The sequence below is a fragment of the Apis florea genome, unplaced genomic scaffold, assembly GCF_048593485.1.
Source record: "Apis florea isolate Af1SG1 unplaced genomic scaffold, ASM4859348v1 contig_2897_pilon, whole genome shotgun sequence".
NCBI lineage: Eukaryota > Metazoa > Arthropoda > Insecta > Hymenoptera > Apidae > Apis > Apis florea.
Window position 1 is genome coordinate 4035514 of NW_028256665.1, and position 21878 is coordinate 4057391.

General features: G+C 25.0%; 3 protein-coding genes and 1 long non-coding RNA gene across 9 annotated transcripts; 2 read left to right on the plus strand and 2 right to left on the minus strand.

Annotated features, from left to right (window-relative positions):
- Positions 1–2: 2 nt before the first annotated feature.
- On the plus strand, positions 3–2368 carry LOC100865931 (ubiquitin-like protein 7). The gene is made up of 4 exons (XM_003698207.4): positions 3–695; positions 939–1144; positions 1222–1358; positions 1428–2368. Exons 1-4 carry the CDS (start codon positions 551–553, stop codon positions 1981–1983), a joined length of 1044 nt encoding a protein of 347 aa, XP_003698255.1. The 5' UTR covers positions 3–550; the 3' UTR covers positions 1984–2368.
- An 819-nt stretch (positions 2369–3187) lies between these two features.
- Positions 3188–16868, plus strand: Ncc69 (sodium chloride cotransporter 69). Of its 5 annotated transcripts, none has more exons than XM_086907499.1 (19): positions 3188–3422; positions 5867–6026; positions 6127–6519; positions 12017–12176; positions 12242–12337; positions 12533–12724; positions 12792–12968; positions 13130–13269; positions 13463–13759; positions 13861–14086; positions 14175–14296; positions 14400–14535; positions 14615–14826; positions 14898–15139; positions 15226–15365; positions 15492–15819; positions 15896–16050; positions 16153–16261; positions 16349–16868. In XM_086907499.1, exons 3-19 carry the CDS (start codon positions 6253–6255, stop codon positions 16482–16484), a joined length of 3135 nt encoding a protein of 1044 aa, XP_086763625.1. In that variant the 5' UTR covers positions 3188–3422; positions 5867–6026; positions 6127–6252; the 3' UTR covers positions 16485–16868. The 5 variants fall into 5 exon arrangements, with proteins under 5 accessions (XP_086763625.1, XP_086763623.1, XP_086763624.1 ...); XM_086907500.1 differs by having other exon boundaries at positions 3195–3260; positions 3339–3422; positions 5867–6519; XM_086907501.1 differs by lacking the exon at positions 3188–3422 and adding an exon at positions 3482–3754.
- Positions 13023–13658, minus strand: LOC147657737 (uncharacterized). The gene is made up of 2 exons (XR_015291881.1): positions 13526–13658; positions 13023–13287 (listed from the first exon to the last, which is right to left on the minus strand). It is a non-coding gene; the product is annotated as an uncharacterized LOC147657737 (long non-coding RNA).
- A 434-nt stretch (positions 16869–17302) lies between the features above and the next one.
- On the minus strand, positions 17303–21672 carry LOC100866242 (N(G),N(G)-dimethylarginine dimethylaminohydrolase 1). 2 transcript variants are annotated; one of them, XM_003698211.4, is made up of 6 exons: positions 21240–21672; positions 20847–20949; positions 20683–20780; positions 19947–20003; positions 19038–19133; positions 17303–18962 (listed from the first exon to the last, which is right to left on the minus strand). In XM_003698211.4, exons 1-6 carry the CDS (start codon positions 21495–21497, stop codon positions 18708–18710), a joined length of 867 nt encoding a protein of 288 aa, XP_003698259.2. In that variant the 5' UTR covers positions 21498–21672; the 3' UTR covers positions 17303–18707. The 2 variants fall into 2 exon arrangements, with proteins under 2 accessions (XP_003698259.2, XP_003698258.2); XM_003698210.4 differs by lacking the exon at positions 19947–20003.
- Between the last annotated feature and the right edge of the window lie 206 nt (positions 21673–21878).

Here is a 21878-nt window from a genome sequence, read left to right on the forward strand (position 1 = left end):
CAATGTCAGCTATGTAAATCTATTACAAACATTTCACTGAAGTTTCTCGTCATTTTGCTGATATAGCGTTAGATTGAATATCGCAGATATCGATACACCGATTAAATGAATATCGAGTCATCGAAATTATTTATCGATTTAATAAACTTTAAAAATGTTATTTCCATGACCTATATTTTTAATAATTAAAATTTCAAATAAGAAACAATTGTAGCCTAAGACATATTTAAAACTTAATAAATAATTATCTATAATTAATAATTGATTTTTTAACTTATAATAATTTGAAACTACAAAATATTTTATTTTATCTTATATTCTATTCTAAAGTTCATAATAATAAAATATTAGAACTAATATTACAAAAGTAATTTTAAATTTAATTACTTAAAAATTTTCATAAAATGATTAAGTGATAAATATTAAAATATTAGTAATAAAACGATATAAGAAACACGATAAACGCTTCATGATGATTTTGTAAAATCGAAGAGTGTATCGATTTAAAAGTGTATCGTGTTGTGTTTTCAAGTAATATTTCGTGACAATAATGAGTTCAGAATTAATTTTAGGTGTACGTTTAGATCTTCAAACATTAACTACAATTAAATTAAGTGATATTAATTTTAAGACAAAAGTAGCAGAACTGAAATATGAAACAGCTGGAAGGGTTAACCTATCAAAAGAATTATTTGGTAAGATGTATTTCTTTGTTCTCTTTTTTTTATATTTTTTTGTTCTTTTTTTTCTTAAATCAATTTTCTTAGTCAATGTTTTAATTTTCTTTAATAAAAAAATAATATATAATGTTTTACTTTACTTAACTTTAACTTTATATAAATATATGTAATTATTTTTATTAAGATAATTATTAAGTTATAACTATAAATATGTATAATAAAAGTATCTCAATATGTTTCATTTTGCATTTTTTTTAGAATTGATTTATTGTGGATGTGTGCTTGAGGATGATATGACTTTAGAATCTTATGGTTTAAAAAATGGTGCAATGATACATGTTTTAAGAAAAAGGGAACCAGAACTACCATCATTTCCTAAATATATATCAGAGGATGGTATTTTACAGCTTGTATCTGCATTTAAATCCTTCAAAGAAAACCCTGGACTTCGAAGTGCTTTAAGTGTATATTGATTTTACTTATATATTTATATAATTTATAATATCTAAAATTTATTACAGAAAATATTTATTAATTTTAGCGTATAGGGAAAAAACCAGAAGTTATGGATAATATTATTTCATCTTCTCCTGGATTACATGAAGATACTGTAGCAATTGCTATTTTGCAAGACCCTGATTTAATGTCATACTTTACAGATGTAGATACTGTTCGAAGGTAAACTTTTATATATTTTTTAATTTTCTAATTATTTAGAATTATAATATACATTAATTTTTTAATTAGATTTGCAGAGGCACATCCTGTTTTAGTAGAAGCTGCCCAAAATATAGCTGCAGCTGTTCATGCTGAAGCACATAACAACATAACTTTTGGCATCAATTCTTCATTATCTAATTCAGAATCTGCTGCTTTTTCTTATAGTTTAGATAATTTAAGTGGTGATGAAGAAATGGCAGGGGATTCTTCTCAGTCTTCAGATTCTACACAACCATCAAATTTATCTTCTAATCCAACAAATTCTGCTGTTACTGTTGCACAACTTGCAGCAGCAGTTTCTAGAGCAAGAGCTGGAAGTTTTCCCCTTTCTGATTCTTCTTCTTCTACTTCAGCTAGTAGCGCAAATTCTCGAATAATAACAGCAGAAATGTTTACACAAGCTATGCAACAAGTTCATTCACCACTAGTTTTACCGAGACCATCAAATTTACGACGAATGTTAGCGCAAATGCATGAATTAGGATTGCAAAATGATAGAGTAAATCGTCGAGCATTACGTCTCACAAATCATGATTTAAGAGCAGCAATTGAACTTGTGCTCAGTGGTTTAATCAATAATTAAGTTTATATCAATAATTAATTAATATTAAATTAGAATCTACAGTACACTTATTTGAATATTATATACAAAAATTGTATATTTTTTATTTTTATGCATTAAATTAAAAGTACTTTATAAAATTTAAAAGATGAACAATTTTTTAACCGAAAAATTTTAATTACTGTTTTGATTTTAAAAATATTTTTGAATGCATAAAATTAATAATATAATATCAGAATAGACATATAGGATAAAATTTTTGTGTTAAAATAAAGAAAAAACAATATAATTTCTTTGTTTATATACTTTTGATAATATTAATAATTATATTTTATATAATTTTATTAATGTATATATAAAACTGATAAATATAAACAAATAATAAAATTAAGTAATTAAAAATTTATATTATATACTTCTTTAAAAAAAACCTTTATTATTTAATTTACACATTAAATTAATTAAATTTAATCAGATTTTTTTACAATAAAAATTGAATTATAATTTAAAATTGTACATATTTATATAATATTTTGGTATATTATAAAACAATTTATTTTTATTTGTTTTTTATTTTTTTAATGAATCATTTTGAATTTTTTACATAAATACGAATATGCAATTGCAATATTACATTTTTTAATATTCAATGTATACATCATATTTTTTAAAGTATATAGATAACATAAAGACTTCGCAACGCATTAAAAATATTATTCAAAATTAATTTATTGTTTGATTTTTATCCTTATTATTATCTAATATAAAAAGAAATAATTTATGTGATACTTATGATAAATTTTAATATATACTTTAAATAATAAATCAAATTTTTAGTATAAAATATAAATAAATATATATGAATGAATTATTTAATTTTTTTATTTAATCTTAAAAAATTAGTCTAATAAAAATATGGATTATAAGTTTCACATATATATAAGTTCATAGTTTCATAAATTAAAAATTATAACTCTAATATTACTTTTCCGTATCGAAATAAGCGAAAAAGAAAAAAGAAAGAATATTTTACTTACAAAGGATGTTCCGAATTAAGTGATGTTTCGCAGTGTACTATAAGAAAGTGAATGTACGACCTAATGCTTGTGTATTGCTAATTCTGTTATATGTGTACAAGAGTGCACTGTATACGAACACGATTACGCGTATGTATATACGTGAGCGCGCGAATGGACTAAAGAGAAGGGGAATTGTGCGATGTTCCGTCAGTAGGAATCGGGATTTTGTGACGGTTAGACGTGTCGTGGAGTGGCGAGTCTGAGAAATCACACGAGCACGTATGACAGAAGTAGCACGTGCTTACGCGAATGCATAAATGTGCATATCGGACTAATTCTCGTATGGTGTATTTTCAGTGACAGAAGAGACGGTTGCATCGTGTGTAATCGTGGACCTTAGTTGAGAAGTTGCCGGCATTGGTCTATGTTACATGAGATGCGGTTGGTTGTATTTTTGAAAAACATTGAATGTTAAAATTGTCGTTTTTTATTCAATGGACAGATGTGAGAATAGCTCGACAGCGTGAATATTCATAGTGTGAGGTTATGGGGGGATCGGATACCTGACAGATATTCTGTTCTTTACTCGAGGTATCTTTTACTCAAGGCTGAGAAAGAAGGTGAAGGATGAAATACCCTCTTTTATTCGCTCGTGATTGATTCTTTTTTTAAATGAAAGACATGTATTTGTACCGGTCTATCCCCTCCATTATATATGAGAATAATGCAACGAAACGTTAGACTACATTTGTAACAAAGGTCCGATACCTAGGGTGAGCCAGCTACGTTGCTAAAATTTCATATTTTTTTTAAAATTAATATTTTTATTTTGATTTATTCAGATTTTCATTATTTCTTTTTCTAATATAAAATTTCATTCATTTTCTATGTAGCCAAAAATGAATTCAAATATTTTCATTTATTTTATAATATAAATTAAAAAAATGATATAATATAATAAAGAAAAATAAAAATTTTTCTGATATAGAATAATATAATATAGAATGATAGATAAACAATTTACTTTTAAAATAAAATGAAAAAAATATATTTCTCATAAATTAATGATCGAAATGTCTTCGAAAAATGGATAATCATCAGTAGATTCATTAAAATATTTGTCACGTTTGTTGAATTTCATGACAAGTTGAGTTTCATAAATATTACGTGAACGAATTAAATACGATAAAACTTTCTAATTTTTCTCTTTGAATTTCAAAGGTTATTTTTATTAATATAAAATTTTTATTAAATAAAAATTAAATTGAAATTGTATTTTTAAAACTTTAACTTAGTAAAATAAATAAATTAAATTATTTACCAATGATCTTTTTATTAATACTTAATGAAAACATATAACATATAAACATAAAATATATAACATATAACAAAACATATAAAACATATAACAAAAATATGGAGAACTAATTAAAATAAATTTTTTTTACAATTAAATTATTTATACAATTTTCTCACAAATGTATACAAAAATTTATTCTAAGTTCGTTTGAATAATATTTTTATTATAATAATTTTCAAAAATAATTTAAAGTATTTAGTAATTTAGATGGAATAATTTGAAGTTATGATTAATAATAATAAATATAAAATTATTTGTTTAAAATATTTTATATTAATTTTAAATCTAACAGTATACGATCATTTAACAGTTTCAGGTTACATGATGTTTCCAAGTTGCAACTGATCATTCAAAAATGCATTTGTGAATGATCATTAGAAATGCAAATAGTTTTGAACTTGTGTAAATTAGAATGATCTACTTTGACATTAATCAAGATCAATTCTTTCATTAATTAGTTGATTTAGCTTGCTTTAAAATTCTTTCTAAGAATAATAAGAAAGATATCATATTAAATTTAGTAATAGTATAAGTATTTTTCTATAAATCGGATTTAATTATGAAAAACGTAATATTTATTTATAACGATTGCAGTCTTTTATTTCATCAAATTACCAGAATAAATGATAAATTTGATATTTTAATTGAAGCTTGAATGTATTATATAGTTTGTATTTTTTTTATTAATTTATATTTGGAAAAAGAATATTTAAAAAAATTATTTTATAAGATCCATGCATCGAAAATAAAACATAATTTCTACATTAGCCAGGAAATTACATTTTTACAATGTTGCAAGAAACGATTAATTCGATAACTAGATCATCCATGCATTAACCCGTCGAGAGCTAGTAATTATGTGTGGAGTGTTGTAAACAAGGGTAATTTCATAATTGACAAGCCTACACGGCAGTTGTTAACTAATTGTAATAGAAGAACCAAGGGCACCGGGCACCGATTATTTTTAAGACATATCGATTCTAAGGGATACTATGAATACAAATTTTCTTTTCTTATCTTATATTAACTTAATATTCTACATTAAACTTTAAATATTCAGGTTTATCTACAATAGACAATATATAAATATATTTTATAAAATTTTATCTTTTTCTTAACATAAAGAAAGATTTTTCAGAAGATGAAAAACATTTTTAAATATTCACAATCTTAAAGGAGAACTTGACAACTCTCATTTTATCGGAATATTCTTCTAATCTTATACAAGAATTGATTCGAGTTTTTTCGTTTTTATGGAAAATATTTGAAACACATATATTTTAAAATATTCTTTATTAAGCAACGTAGATTAAAATGAAATTATATTTCAATTAGTGATATGATTTTTTTTGTATATTATTAATGATAATGGTGATTTTTATTTATCTCAAAATAGATATAATATAAGTAGTTATATTACAAATTTATAGAAATACTAATATCAACATTAAATAAAAACTAAAAATGATATAAATTTTTTTTTAAGACAAATATAAAAAAATAATATGTATTTTTTTCTTCACAGAATCGATTGGATATCGAATTATGAATCACATTGACATAAAATACTCAGTCAAAATTGGAGGAAACATTCATAGCCATACATAGTCACCCTTAAACGTGCGGCGCCATTTTGAAGTCACATCATCGTTTTGAAGATCAACGTTTTTGCTTATAAAACGATTGTAAATAGAAAATTACGATTTAAAAATGAATCAATCGACAAATTCGCGGCAAACGGGGAGGAATTAATTGTTTTTTCTGATCGTCTGCAATACATTTTAGTTGGTCTACAAACAAACATTCAACTCACCAGCTTCTAGATCCTAATCGAATCCGCTGCCATAATCACGGACGAAAAATTATTAAGAAAATAAGAGACAAGTAACGAAGAATAGATTAAAAATAAAAATGGCACATGAAAACGGTATAAGCGGTGATACCGATTCCGAAACGGTAGAATTGAATCCATTGAGAAGAACCAGATTCCATGTAAATCGAGTGGACAGTCTTGAAGGTCGAGCGAGCCTTCTTGGAGAACAAGAAACGAGAAAGTCCCTCCGACACATGACTAGGGAGGCACTGCCTAGACTGGATAATTATAGAAACATTATGAGTATCCAGGCTGCTCATAGACCGTCTTTGGACGAGCTTCACAATCCCACTGTGCTTAACAAGGTAAGAATGATGATACTTGACCATTAATAGCACCGCTATTTCTTTGTTTTATAATGCTTTTGTAGTTGAGCGTTCATTATGGTTACTGGCTATGTGTTATGTTATGCGCTCGGTATATTCTCCTCTGCTCCTTCCCAACTCAAGTCTTTTGAGTCATTTAATGGGTTTGTACAAGATAATTTTTTTTTTATTCCAATGTCGTTTTGATAAGCAAGAAAATTTTCAAGTCTCGTTAATCGATTCTTTTGTTTTTTATTCAAATGATGAATAAACAATAGATCGTATAAAAATTATTTACAAAAGATTTTCATAATGAAGTCTCTACTATTATGGTGCGATTAATTTAATACTGGTTGAAAAGGTAGGTAGAATTTTTTACGACTTTTCTGACTAATGTTGTTTTTATAACATTGCTTGAATTAAACTATATAATCGCTTATTGCGAAACTCTAATTGTAACGATAAATTAATTTACAGCTTATCGCTAACTCAATGCATTCTCGTTTTATTCGAACTACAGCAACGAGATAACTAGTAGAGTATAACTATAATTAATCAGGCGTAATACAAAAAAGAAGAATGTGGGTTATTTGAAAGTATCCCCCTCTTTAAAATCAAATCAACGTTCATCCAAAGAACTTTCTAAGTATCTTATATATAGTCATCGTTATACTTCACATCCATTGTGTATTGCTTTTGGTCTTCCTGATTTAAAATAGTGATATAGTTGATGTCGATGACCAATAATGGTGTGCACGAGCACATATACACGATGATTGATGTCATGCCATGTACATTGACATTCACCCATTCTTTCTTAACTCAGTTTGTCTTATCTACGATTCTCTCTCAACGAAAAATCTAAAATTAAATAAGAGTTAGTAAACGTGATTATGCACAATTGTTCGTAAACTTGATTAGTATTACATTCTTATTGATGATATATATATTTGATCATTTTTATTTTATTGAATATATATAGAACATAATTGAAATAATTTTTTAACAATGCTATGAAAAAAAAAGAAAGAAATTAAAATTGTAATACATAGTTATCTTCATTCGTGTTCTGATATAGATTTAATCAATCAAAAGTTAATATTGTATATTTAAATTTTTATTGCTAGTTAAATCGGTATATTCTTTGAGTCATACATCTGTGTTTCCATTATCTTGCCATATAATTTTGTTTTCATTATAGAAAATATTAAAAATTGAATTATAAATTATTTTAAAACAAAGTTTTAACATTTTTTATCTTTAACAATCTATATATCGATAATTTTTATATCTTTATATTGTACTAATTGGATATTTGAGATTTGATATTTAGATATTTGAAATCACAAAATTATTGTTGAAACTTTTGAATACAAGTCTTTTCTTTTTAGGACAAAATTGTCGATGTTTCATAAGCAATATATGGAATTAAAAAATTACCTTTAACCAACAGATTATAAAAATTGATTGAATATTTTCACGAATTTTAAAGTTAAAAATTAAATGTTTCATAAAATATACCATGTAATGTTTCAAGAAATTAATTAGAAGCAGTTTTTGTTTGTTCAGCTGATAATATTTCGTTCTATTAATGACAATTAAAAAAATATTGAAAGAATATTTTTATATTAAACATAAGTTCAAGGAAAGATCTCATATTTATATATTCTTATGTATATTTAAGATATAATTTATTTGCTTGAATTATAATGCTTGAACTAATTGAACTAGATGAATCTAAACGAATCTCATTCAATATTGCATATATTTAATGGAACTGTTTCTTAATTAACCCTTTTGAAATTGTACGACACGGTCGGAACAAATATCAACATTTGTTCCAATCAACTTTTCTCCTCAAGTTGACGAACCATAAATCTGGACCATAAATCGTAATAGAACAGCTTCGAGCCGAAATTACTTTTGCAAAGTCTCATGATGTGTTTAGCTAAATATAAGCCTCGCTAAACTGATTGCTACGACGAAATATGATATGTCCGGCATAACCATAGTACTGTAACGACTTAAATTCATCATGTAGATTGCCCCTGACACGGGGTTAACTATAATTCAATCGAAATATATATTCGAATGCGATCGCGAGTTCGCTTGATCGTTTCGTTGCATGTACTTAATTTAATGATATATTATACTAATCAATTAAGCGTGTCGTATCATGAAATAATTCGTTTTCGATCAAGAATATGTTTTGTATCGACTTTGATTTAAATTCAAAAAGAAAAGAGAAAACGAAGCATATTTATTTTTTGATAGATACGTGACGGAACGAAAAGTTTCGAACGTGATCACGAAGAAAAATTTTAAAGAACGACACGTGAAAGCATTTGTTTCAAGCGTATATAGACTAGATAGGCATCTTGTTCAATATCAACCAATAAAAATACCTGATTATCAATATAATTTATTGATCCAGCTTAACGTATAGATAAATTATTTTATTACTTATAATTATTCGCTAGAGTTTCGCTAAATCTCTGTTCGTACTACTTAATTCTAGTTTAATTCTAGTGAGTGCATTAAAAAATATCTTATTATATTGTTTTTCAAGCTCTTCAGAAATGAAATTATAAAAAAAGTTTTATTCTAAGCATTCTTAAATTAAATAAAAATTAAATAGATATTCGCGTGATTCCTTATGAGATAAAATTGGAGAATAATTTACATAATCAAGATTTTTTTTGGAATAAATCGGATATTCGTAATAGCAAACTGCTAAAATTTATTAGCAATGAATTTTTTACGAGATTTTTAATGAAAAGATCGAGAATGATCAGTAAATATTGGAAAACGCATGTATATGTAATATTTAAATTTATTTTTTAGAAGCGTATCGATTCAGCAGAGTTAATTAGCAACGCGTTTCTTGTGAAGATGAAAATCAGCATTTTTTTACTGTCCCTGATTTCTTTGGAAAAAGAATGGCGAGTAAATCTTATTTTCGCACCGTCTCTCTTGAATCGTCAAAATTAATTAGCAACACATCTTCCACGAGGATCAATCATAGTCCTCTCCATTAAAAAATCTTGGAAATCGCGTGCGCGAACATGGATAACCTTCATGGTTCATGGCATGTTAAAATAGAAACCCACGTTCTGTTGAACAATTAAAGCATCACTTGAAGTGATCGCAAATGCCACAAGACTGTCTCATCAACTGCGCAATGCTCGACAAATAATGCCATTTATTCGAGAAATAAGTATACAGGATATATCGAAAATCACAATAAAAAAAGTTTCGGAAAAAGATTGTTTCTTGTATAAAAATAGGATGAAATTTTTAGAAAAAATTCTATTTTATATTTTGTAGTAGTATAATATTTTGGATTTATTTGATGAAGTGTGATCTATCATAATTATTTCATTATCATAGATTATCAGATATTTATTTCGCTGTTCCCTTTTTATTCACTTTACTATTAAGATACGAAAAAGATATGAAAAAAATGAACATATCTAACGAATGACTATATATATTAACACACATATATATTCTTATTATTTCATCATATCAATCGACGTGTAAAAGGTCAACGACGAATAACGAATCAATTCTATTTGAATCGATTATGAATAACTTACGGATTGGACGATCAATGGATAAAATAAACAATAGAAAATAAACAATAGAGACAATAAAATTGAAATATCAAATCCAAATTGTGTGTCGTGTGTGTAAGACTTAATGATACCGTCGATAGGACCAGTAAAACGCGTGCTCCGAATACATTACGAGTCGAGGGATAAGCGTTCGTTATTATTTGACTATTATACCACATATCGTACCGACGTGTCACTATCAAAGAGTTTATATATGGCCAGTATGCGAGAAACATCTTCCTTTCCTTGTCGTTCATTTCTTTCGATGCAACGTGCTCATAATTCACTTATACGCGTCGCGAGTACTTATATGTACGATCTGTGACAATGAACAGATGAGTTCTCTTTCGACAGATCTTTTTTTCTTTCTCATTGTACATCTTCATATGTTTATTAGAAAAAATGAATCTATATTTTTCGTTGTATGATTTTAACATTTATATATATAGAGTAGAAAAAAAAAGAGAAATATTCTTTTGTAAATTGGAAAGCAATGCTTTTGCATACAAATAATATTGTAATGCTTTCTCAATAATGATAAAAATTATTGAAAATTTTTTGAGTTTTCGCATCAAAATGATGGATTTCGATTAAAATGAAAATATCGAAATGAAAATTTTGAAAGTTTTGTTTTATAAACTTCTTGTTTTTGAAATATATTAATTTATTTGAATAATTTGATGAATTTTCTCATTGCATTTATTAGGGATTAAGCCACGAGATTAACTCCAGGCAGATATGTAAGAATAATTTTACAATTATACTGAACTCCAAGGCACGATATTCGAGGATATAATGGGAAATAATGGAATGAAATAATCGTCTCTCTAAGAGTTATAAGCTAGTTGAGCAGTAAAAAGATATCTTTGAACCGCGGATGTTCATATTACTATTTTCCAAATAAATTTTTGGATTATTAAAGATAAGAAAGAATTATTGAATTCATTAAAGGAAATCGATATAATTGAACTAAAAAATAATTAAATGATTGATTTATATAATGTTGAAATTATTTATTTTTCAATATCGAAAATTCCAAGTTCTTAATTTGATGATTATAAGATGATGTCAGTGGAAGTATAATTGAATTACTCAGTATTTATTTAGTGATTCATTTATAAGGTTTCCACAAACATTTGTCTGCTTTGATATTTAGAAAAACTGAAACTAATTCTATACTTTTCATGCAATATTTGACTTTAAAAAATTAATATTTATAAATCAATTTTTTAAAAGATCTTCCATTAATTTAAGTTTTTATTTTTCTAATTTCTTTGATATTTATCATAATCTTTAATCCTTTTTAATTTTTTACACTAAAGATAATGTAATAGTTATAGAAATAATAATTCATAATTTTATTATTATTATTATTATTATTATATTAAATAGAGGTTTGCCTTAAGTTGGATAAGAGCACTTCTTAAGATCTCCAAACTGAATTTCTAAAAAAATATCTCAACATTGGGCGATATATAATGTATGACATGTGAGGCATTGTTACGTAAATCGTTAATCTTCATTGGTCGACTGGCGACCCTTCCTCTAGACGAATCACCTTCAATGCCGATAACCACCTCTAAATCTCAATTTACGCGTAACACTCACGCAGAGAGATCTACGGATCTTTCAGCAAATTTTATAGTTTAATTCTCTTTAATTCTCTAAATACTTGTATATACGAATGGAATTAGAAACTGATGTAGACTGTTCATCATTCTAGAAATCTTTTGTTTTAAAATCGACGGTTTTAAAGTTATGCGGAATGATGATTTAACTTGAACTTGAATGAAATAAAATAGATAATTGATTGTGGGATTTTTATCGGGATAAGATAATCAAATTGTTTAAAATTATATTTATTGATTTTGATATTCTAGGGTTCAGGATCGCATAATTTGCCACCAGTGCAAGTGAAGCCACCGACTTCTGGAATAAAATTCGGATGGATTCAAGGAGTCTTATTGAGATGCCTTCTCAATATTTGGGGAGTAATGCTTTTTTTACGACTCTCCTGGGTCGTAGCACAAGCAGGAATAGGTAATTATAAAAAAATACTTTACAGATTTGATATTATTATTATTATTATTTTATATATCTTTTAGGGGAAGCTATTTTATTGATTTTAACAACGACAACTGTGACTACGATAACATCGTTATCTATGTCGGCGATTAGCACAAATGGTCTCATTAAAGGAGGTAAATATTATCAGTAAATTTATAATCGATTAATATCGATTTAATCGATATCAATTTAATCGATTTAAGTAATAAATAATTAAAAATAATAATTTTCAAGAATTTTATTTGAATTTATATTGATCAATACGGTTTGCTATAAATTTCAATTGCTTTTGGTGTCAGTCGATAAGATTAATTAAATACTTCCTGCAGGTGGCACGTATTACATGATTTCCAGATCACTGGGGCCAGAATTCGGAGGATCTATAGGACTTATATTTTCTTTAGCGAATGCGGTCGCTTGTTCGATGTATGTTGTTGGATTTTGTGAGAGTATGGTCGATTGCTTAAAATCAAATGGAGTTTGTATTGTTGATTGCGACAATACGGATATTAGAATTATAGGTCAGTATAAAAAATTATATAATATGATTTTTTTTTTAAATTTACAATAGAATTTCTTTTTCCATAGGCTGTATTACGATAGTTCTGTTACTTTTAATCGTTATGATTGGATTGGAGTGGGAAGCCAAAGCTCAAATTGGTTTGCTGATTATATTGCTTTTAGCTATTGCTGATTTTATGATCGGCACTTTTATTGGACCTAAAGATGATCAAGAACGGGCTAAAGGATTCATGGGATACAACGGTAATATGATAATAATTGATAAAGATATTGCTTGTTTAGAAACTAATAATTAAATTGTAATAAAGAAATAAATTGTAATTAAATGAAATCAATATCGATAATACATATCATACAGATAGAATGTTGTAGAGAATTTCAAAAATTTCATTTTATATTCACAGCTGATCTATTTAAGGAGAACTTTTATCCGGACTACAGATATAGTGAGGGAGTGAAGCATAATTTTTTTTCAGTCTTGGCTATTTTTTTCCCTGCGGCTACAGGTATCCTGGCAGGTGCGAATATATCCGGGGATTTGAAGGTGATTTAGATCTTTCATCTATAGGAAATATATACATTATAATATTTTAAAATTTTACCAAAGTTTTTAATCGTATCATATCAAGCATTTAAATTTATATTTCGTTGTATTTTGATTGTAAATATTATTTGCCAAAATCAACTTTTTAAATATAATATAAATTTATTATAATCTATAGATAAAATTTTTTTAGGATCCGCAAACGGCCATTCCTAAAGGAACATTGTTAGCTATTCTTTTAACAACTATATCTTACCTCTTTATGGCGCTTATGGTGGGCGGCTCAGTTATGCGAGATGCATCTGGTGATGTTAATGATCTGTGGAACATTTTCAATAATTCATATACTGCCTTATCAAGTTCGAACACGACTAATGAAACAACCGAATCTTCAATTATTGTAAATTCCAATCAAATAGTATGGAGTATATATAGTACAAAATTTAATTGTACAGGAAATTGTCAATATGGTAGCCATAATAGTTTTCAGGTATTTTTTTTTAAATTATGTAAAAATAAAAAGCATAAATAAATATTTAAATTTTATATTAAAATATAAATTTTATGTAATTTCATAAAAAACTATTTCAGGTGATCGAATTGGTTTCTGCATTTGGACCATTTATTTATGCTGGATGTTTTGCAGCTACTCTATCAAGCGCTTTAGCATCACTGGTTTCCGCACCTAAAGTATTTCAGGCACTTTGTCTCGATAAATTATATCCTGGAATAGCATGGTTTAGCGGCGACAAAGACAAAGAACCAATTCGTGGTTATCTTCTCACTTTTATAATCGCAGTTGGTTTTATTTTAATCGGTAAGCGTTATGCTTTTATATTTTTGATAAATAAGCAAATTATTTGTTAATATTTATTATTTTAAATAAAAATTTTTATTCATTTCAGGAGAATTGAATGCTATAGCTCCTTTGATCTCAAATTTTTTCTTGGCTGCCTACACTCTTATTAATTTTAGCACTTTTCATGCTTCGTTGGCAAAACCAATTGGTTGGAGACCAACGTTTAAAGTAAAATTTGCATTAAATTTAATAAAAAAATTATTTATTTTAATGATAAAATGATTTTTTTTATATGTTATATGTATATGTATTTTATATGTTATTATTTTAGTATTATAATATGTGGCTAAGTCTTGCTGGTGCTATTCTCTGTGTTTCTGTGATGTTCTTGATCTCATGGTGGACAGCGTTAATCACATTATTTGTAGTATTAACACTTTATTTAATAGTTTCTTATAGAAAACCAGGTAATATTTTATAAGTATCTTAATTACCATAAGAAGACAAACATAAAAATAACATAAATTAATTATAATTATTTTATAGATGTTAATTGGGGTTCTACAACACAAGCCCAAACATACAATAATGCCTTAAATGCTGTTCAACAATTAGATAGAGTTGAAGAACATGTTAAAAATTATAGACCTCAATTGTTAGTATTAAGTGGCACTCCAAGTGCAAGATCAGCGCTTATTGATTTTGCACATCATATTACTAAAAATAATAGTTTATTTATTTGTGGTCATATTATTGAGGTAAGTATTTTTTTAATTAAAATTATTATGCATTCTTTATATAATAATATATTTAAACTTCTGTATTTTAGACACCAATATCATATAAGACGCGAAATTCCATGATTGCGAATTGTACTTCCTGGTTTAGAGCAAATAAAATTAAGGCATTTTATTCTCTGGTAGATGGTGCAAATTTTCAAGACGGCACTACTTCTCTTTTACAAGCTGCTGGTTTAGGAAAAATGAAGCCTAATATTTTATTAATGGGCTATAAGCAAGACTGGGCAACTTGTCCTCGAGAAAATTTAAATATGTACTTTAATATAATGCAGTGAGTACATATATATACATATTAATATAAATTTATAAACAAATTAAGAAAAAATAAAAATTTTATAATAATTTTTTTTTATATAGCAAAGCTTTAGATATGCATATAGCAGTAGCCCTTCTTCGAATAAGTGAAGGTTTAGATTGTAGTATAGGAGATGTTGAAGAACAAAAGAAAAGTGTCCAAACAATTCCAGGGAATCAAAGCTTTTCTCAACTTAGCCAAGGTTTATACAATATTTAATACTTAAAATTTTTTTCATAAATATTGAATTTTTTTTTACGTTTTCTTTAATTAATTTTTTAATCATTTTCTTTAATCATATTTTTTTAATTAATATTTATTTTTATAGCCAGTAGTACATCAGATATTTCTATTCCTGGAAGTCCAGCTCCAAGAAGATCTAAAATGATCAATGAATATCCTAATCCAACGGCAGAAGATCAACGTGAAAATCGACAAAATTTTCTACCCATAGCGAAAGATATACTTAATGCTGTAACAAAATTTCAACGTAAACAAAAAAAGGGTACTATAGATGTATGGTGGCTGTATGATGATGGTGGCTTAACTCTTTTATTACCCTACATTATTAGTACAAGACGTAATTGGTCTAATAATAAATTAAGAGTTTTTGCCTTAGCAAATAAAAATTCTGAACTCGAATATGAACAAAGAAAGTAAGTAATAGATATATTCTTGTAAATGAAAATAGATAAAACAAATTTATTAATTATATTATTGCTTTATTATTAGTATGGCAAGTCTTTTATCGAAATTCAGGATAGATTATTCTGCATTGAAAGTTATACCAGATATTTCAAAATCAGCACAGAATACTACCAAAAGTTTTTTTGATTCATTAATAGCAAATTTTCAAGAAACAGAAAATACAAAAATAACGAATGATGGTATTATTATTTTGATAAAATTTTTATAAATATTTATAAATTTTATATATATTATATTTTGAATTATGAATGGGAAAAGATTAAAAATTAATTTATTTTCAGATATTATCAAAGATTCTGAATTAATTGCTATGAAAGAAAAAACAAATAGACATCTACGTTTAAGAGAATTATTACTTGAAAATTCAATGGACGCTAATTTAGTAGTTATGTAAGTAAAATTATAAAAACAAACTAATATTTTTAATGATACTTTTTAATTATTTTAAATCATTATTTTATTTTATTTCTTCTTTAGGACATTGCCAATGCCTCGAAAGGGTGCTGTTTCAGCACCTCTCTATATGGCTTGGCTCGAAACTTTAACGCGTGATATGCCACCATTTTTACTTGTTCGAGGAAATCACACATCTGTTTTAACTTTTTACTCTTAATAATATAAAATAAATAAGACTTGTGCATTATATGATATTGAAATTAATTAAAATATTTTACCAATGACTTAAAATATTATCACGAATACGGAGACAAAGAAATAAAATAGATGAACTGCCGGAATATAATAAAAACAGAAAGAGGCCTTTATATGTTTATATCAAAAAGGCAGATGTTTGAATGAATTAGTAGTAATATTGAAATGTGTTTAGTAAGTATCAATCTTTGAATATAATAAATGCAGCAAGACTGTATTATTTTTTTAACAACATGTTTGTTACAATAATTGTTCCTAAATTTCGAAATGTTTTCCATCCACCAATTGTAAAAAAATTACATCCTTATAAATACTTAAAATAAATAATAATATAATATATTATAAATTGTATAATTATTAATAATACAATTTACAATACATGGTTTACTTACATGTTTAATTATTTAAAATTTCAATAATAGATTATATTAAATTTATTTAAATAATATTTTAAATTTATATTTATTTTTTTTATAAGCAAATATTAATTTTTAGAACACAAATCTGAAAAAGAAAATACTTCTCTTACATTTAGTGTTAAAAACGATTGGTATCTATTTATACATATGTAGATAAAGAAAATAAAATTATATATGAATTTTTGACACACACGCGCGCGCGCGCACACACACAAGCGTGCATATATATATATTTTAATTTATTCGTACAAAACATTTCACATAAACTTTTTTTTAAATAAAACTATTATTTTATTAATTGAATTAATAATAAATATATTTATATACATTTTTGAAAAGGAAATTAATTAGAACTATAGACTATAACATATATAGTATATATTTTTTATTTTGTTTACAATTTTATAGCCTATATATTTTGGAAAATTTTTTAAAGAAATATATTAAATAATATCAAATCTAATTTACAATTGTTACAATTTATAAAACATTCATTACAAAACTGTTTTTATCACAAAATTCAAACAAATGCAATACTTTTATAATAGAAAAAAAGAATAATATAATAAAATACAAACATATGGATTAATATGAAAATTCACATTAAAATATATAAAAATACAATAAACTTATTATAATATTGTCATGAGAGAGAGAGTTTAAAGAATATTAAAAAATTATATTATAGTACTGCAAATTCTATTATTAATTTTCTACTGTTATTAACTCTGCCAAAACAATTTAAGCTTGTTGCAATATATATTGTATATATATGAAATTTATTTTTATACACAAGTTTTATTATTTTTTTTTTTTTTTTGCTCAGTAGACTCTTAATCATATAACTTTGCTATAATGTGAATCAGCATTAACTTTTAACTATCAGTGCTTTTATATATCATTAATTTTGCAGTATATAATTGAATTATAAAAGAGTTCTATTTGAATAATTAAGTGAACACTTTTTATAGACTAGTAGCAAATGCATTCAAGATTAGAATACTGATAATTGATTTTTAATAGCTGTCTAACAATTGATTTCTATTTATATAACACAAGATATCAAAAGTAGAAGATATAGATGTAGTTTATTATTATTATATTTTAATTTTATGATTTTGTTCTTTTTGTGCTACATTAAAATTTTTTGATTTATTTATTTAATTTATAAATTAATTTTTTAAAATATTTTTTGTCTTTTTAAAAAAAATTTTGTGCAATATGAATTTCTATAGTTTGATATTAAATTTATTATGAGTAAACATTCATATATTATTCAAGTAAATTATAAGGTAATAACTAATTGATCATAAAATATATTTGAAATCATTAAAATATAAAAATATATATATATATCTAATGTTGCCATAATAAAATCTTAAAAAAAAATAAATCTCACATTAAATGGCAAGATAGGTGTAATGATTTTATATCTTATAAATCTATTATTAAATTAATAAAATTTTAATATATTATTTCTACTGTAAATACCTTAAAATCAAATATATTAATCTTCTTAATTATATAAAATCTTTTTTATATTAAGATAATTTTTTTTATAAAATAATTAAAAAATAATCTTTTCTGTTCACATTAAAATAGTTATTAAAGTTTTAGAGCGACGTATACGTGCTACGTCATTACGTTAATGTTTTTTGCACAGCATTTTGATCATTTTCTATTAGAAATATTTAAACTCTTGATTTTATAATTCACATCAATATATAATTCTAGCATTGATGCTAGGTATACTTTCAATTCTTGATTTAAATACTGCGAATATGTCTGGGTCTACGTACTAATAAACAACAAGAAGTCAAACCAGAACTAACCTTTGCTAATTCAGACATACGTAATGATCTAGTTGGAAATTCAATTTTTTCTGCAAAAACTTTACTTGATTGTGGAATTTCATCTTCTGATCTGTGAATCAGTGTTCCATTCACATAAAGTACATTGGCTGCAGCATCTTCAGGCACAGTTAATGTTTGGTAACTATAAGTTGCTTCTCTTTCAATTCTCTATATTACAAACAATATATATATATAAATATATATAAACAAATAAAAAATCATTGTTAGATTACAATTAAATACCTTTAAAACTTCTTGAGATTCTTTTCCAGCACCTACACAAATGATATCTGGACCAGCCATTGTAACTAAACCTTTAAGACGTTTGGATTCAGCAACCTATAAATAATAATTGAATAAAAAATACACATACTCTCAATTTTAAATAATATATATGATGTAATCATAAATGCAATAAAATAGAAAATTATTAACTCCTTTAGATATATATGATATTTTAACTATATTAGAAATAATCAATGTTTTTATTTTAATAAAACAAACTTTTAGATAAATTAAGCATTATTTTCATCAATTTCTAATTGTTTTTTGTAATTAACACAAAGCATAAAAAAAAAGTATTATTTCTTAAATATATTATAAAAATATATTACTTTTTATAGCATTGCAAAGAAAAAAAAAAATAAAGAAAATTAATCTAAAAGAAAATTAATTGATATACTAATTTGGATTATGACTTTATATTATGCATATTATGAGCAATAAATAATGTAACTTTAATCAATCATTAAAATTTCATATTTCAAGAAAATGAAATATTCTTGTTTTAAAAATATAATTTTTTTATATTTTACATTTTTTTTATATATAATTGATTAAAGTTACATTATAAAATTTCATAACATGACAAATTTATGCAAAATATTATAAATATTAATTACATGCGAAATTGAAATATAGTTTTGTGTATCAGTGTATGTATGTGTCTCATGTGCAAAATTGCACTAAGCCATAACTCACATACTAGATAAAACTCCATTTGAAAGCATTCTGTAAAACATCTGCAATGGGTAATTGTAAAAAATATATTCACAAATAAATTTGTTGGAATCGTGCAAAATTGTGTTTCTAAATTGTGAAATTTTTTTTCAATATAATATGCAAAAGAGAGTCAGTCTAATACACCCAAACCTGAATTGGGGCTGAGGTAAGACTCTCCACTATCACCTCTTCGCCACCATCACCCACCTTAAATGAACATCAGAAAAATAAAACTTTGATTTTTTTATTTTAATTAATGATATTTTTAACCAATATATTTATAAATATGTGTAAATATATATATGTGTTAAATATTTTATGAAAATATGTTTTAAATATGTTTTTTATCATAGTAATATTTTTTATTTCAAATATTATTTATTCAAATAACTATAATAGAATTAAATATATAATTATTAAATTAATATATGTATATAAAATGTAAGATACAATTACCCATATATTTATTTTATTATAATTATATCAATATTATTACATATCACAAATTTTTAACATATAGAAATAAACATATATCATGAAAATATTAAGAACAAAAAAAATATATATTTCTAAAACAATCACAATATACATTTTGATGTCTTTATAACACATAATACTTTTGATGACACAAGTTATGCTACAAATAAAAATATTGAATAAAGTTATAAAGCAAACAACATTAATTCTTTTTATTTTAAGAAATATTTAATTAAACAATTTTCATGCAATATATTTTACATTTTCAGAATAAAGAAATATTAAAAATTTATATAGAAGATAGAAGATTCAAAGATTAATATATCTTAAGAAGCAAATAACTATACAAATTATACTAAATAGTTATCAATTTAATTATTTAATAATTATTAATCAATAATTTACCAACCTTAATAGGTACACAAGGATATTCTGGAAATGCTGCTGCAACTGCTCTTGCACCTGCTTCATTTGTATAATGAGATAATCCAACAAAAAATTCACGACCTATAAACATTTCTTAAATAATAATTTCTTTTTTTTAGTATTAATTTAATATTAAACAAAATTTACCAGTAAATAAAACATCTCCTCCATCTAAACGAGCATTTTTATCAGCTATTTCTATAAGAGGAATTTCCAATTCCTTCTTCAAAACAGCTCTAATTGTCTCAATCTAGAATTACATCATCAGTCATTCATATATTAAAAACATTACTAATATAATAATGTTACATATGAAAATATAATAAATTTATTTTTTTTTATGCAAATACATAGAAATAATTTAAATTATTTTTTTTAAATGATATGTATATATGTATATTATTATACATATATATTAAAATATGATTTTCTTACAAAGATATAATGAATTAAAATCTTTTTTTTTGTAAAATAATAATAATATTAATATTAATAATTAAAAATATTTATTAATTTCTATAAAATTTTATATAAATATACCTCTTTTAGACGCGACGGTTCATTGGGTCGAGCTACAAGTGCAATACCATTGCATACAACTGCAATATCTTCAACAAAAACACAAAGCGGTGAATTTTCATCTGGTGGCATTTCAACAACATCGATATCGAGTTCTCGCAAAAGTTGAGCAAGTGCCAAATGTTGAGTTCTAGCTTCATCTAATGTGACCTCGCCTCTTGTACGAAGTGAAAGAGGAATTCTGCATAAAACTGCATGAGTATAACGATGGAGAGGCATAGTGCACTAATAGAAAGATTTCTTTCTTAAAATGTACTTAAACTTCACTATTTTTTATCTATTTAAATTATAATGTAACAATCAAAGAATAAGTACTATCTTCCTATTAATTTTATTAGAACACCGAATGCTACAAATGTAGATCTTGACGTTTATGTAAAAACAACAGTAAAGCAGTATTCTAAACATTATATTTATAATGTCACCAGATTATAGCGCCAAATGATTTTAAATTTTCTAAATTTCAAAATAAAGATTTTGTTTTTAATATATGAAGTATTAAGATTTTATAATAATATAAAGAACATTTATTAAATAATAATATTATATAAAAATAATATTTTAGTGTTATTCTTATATTATATGTGGAAAATGATAGAT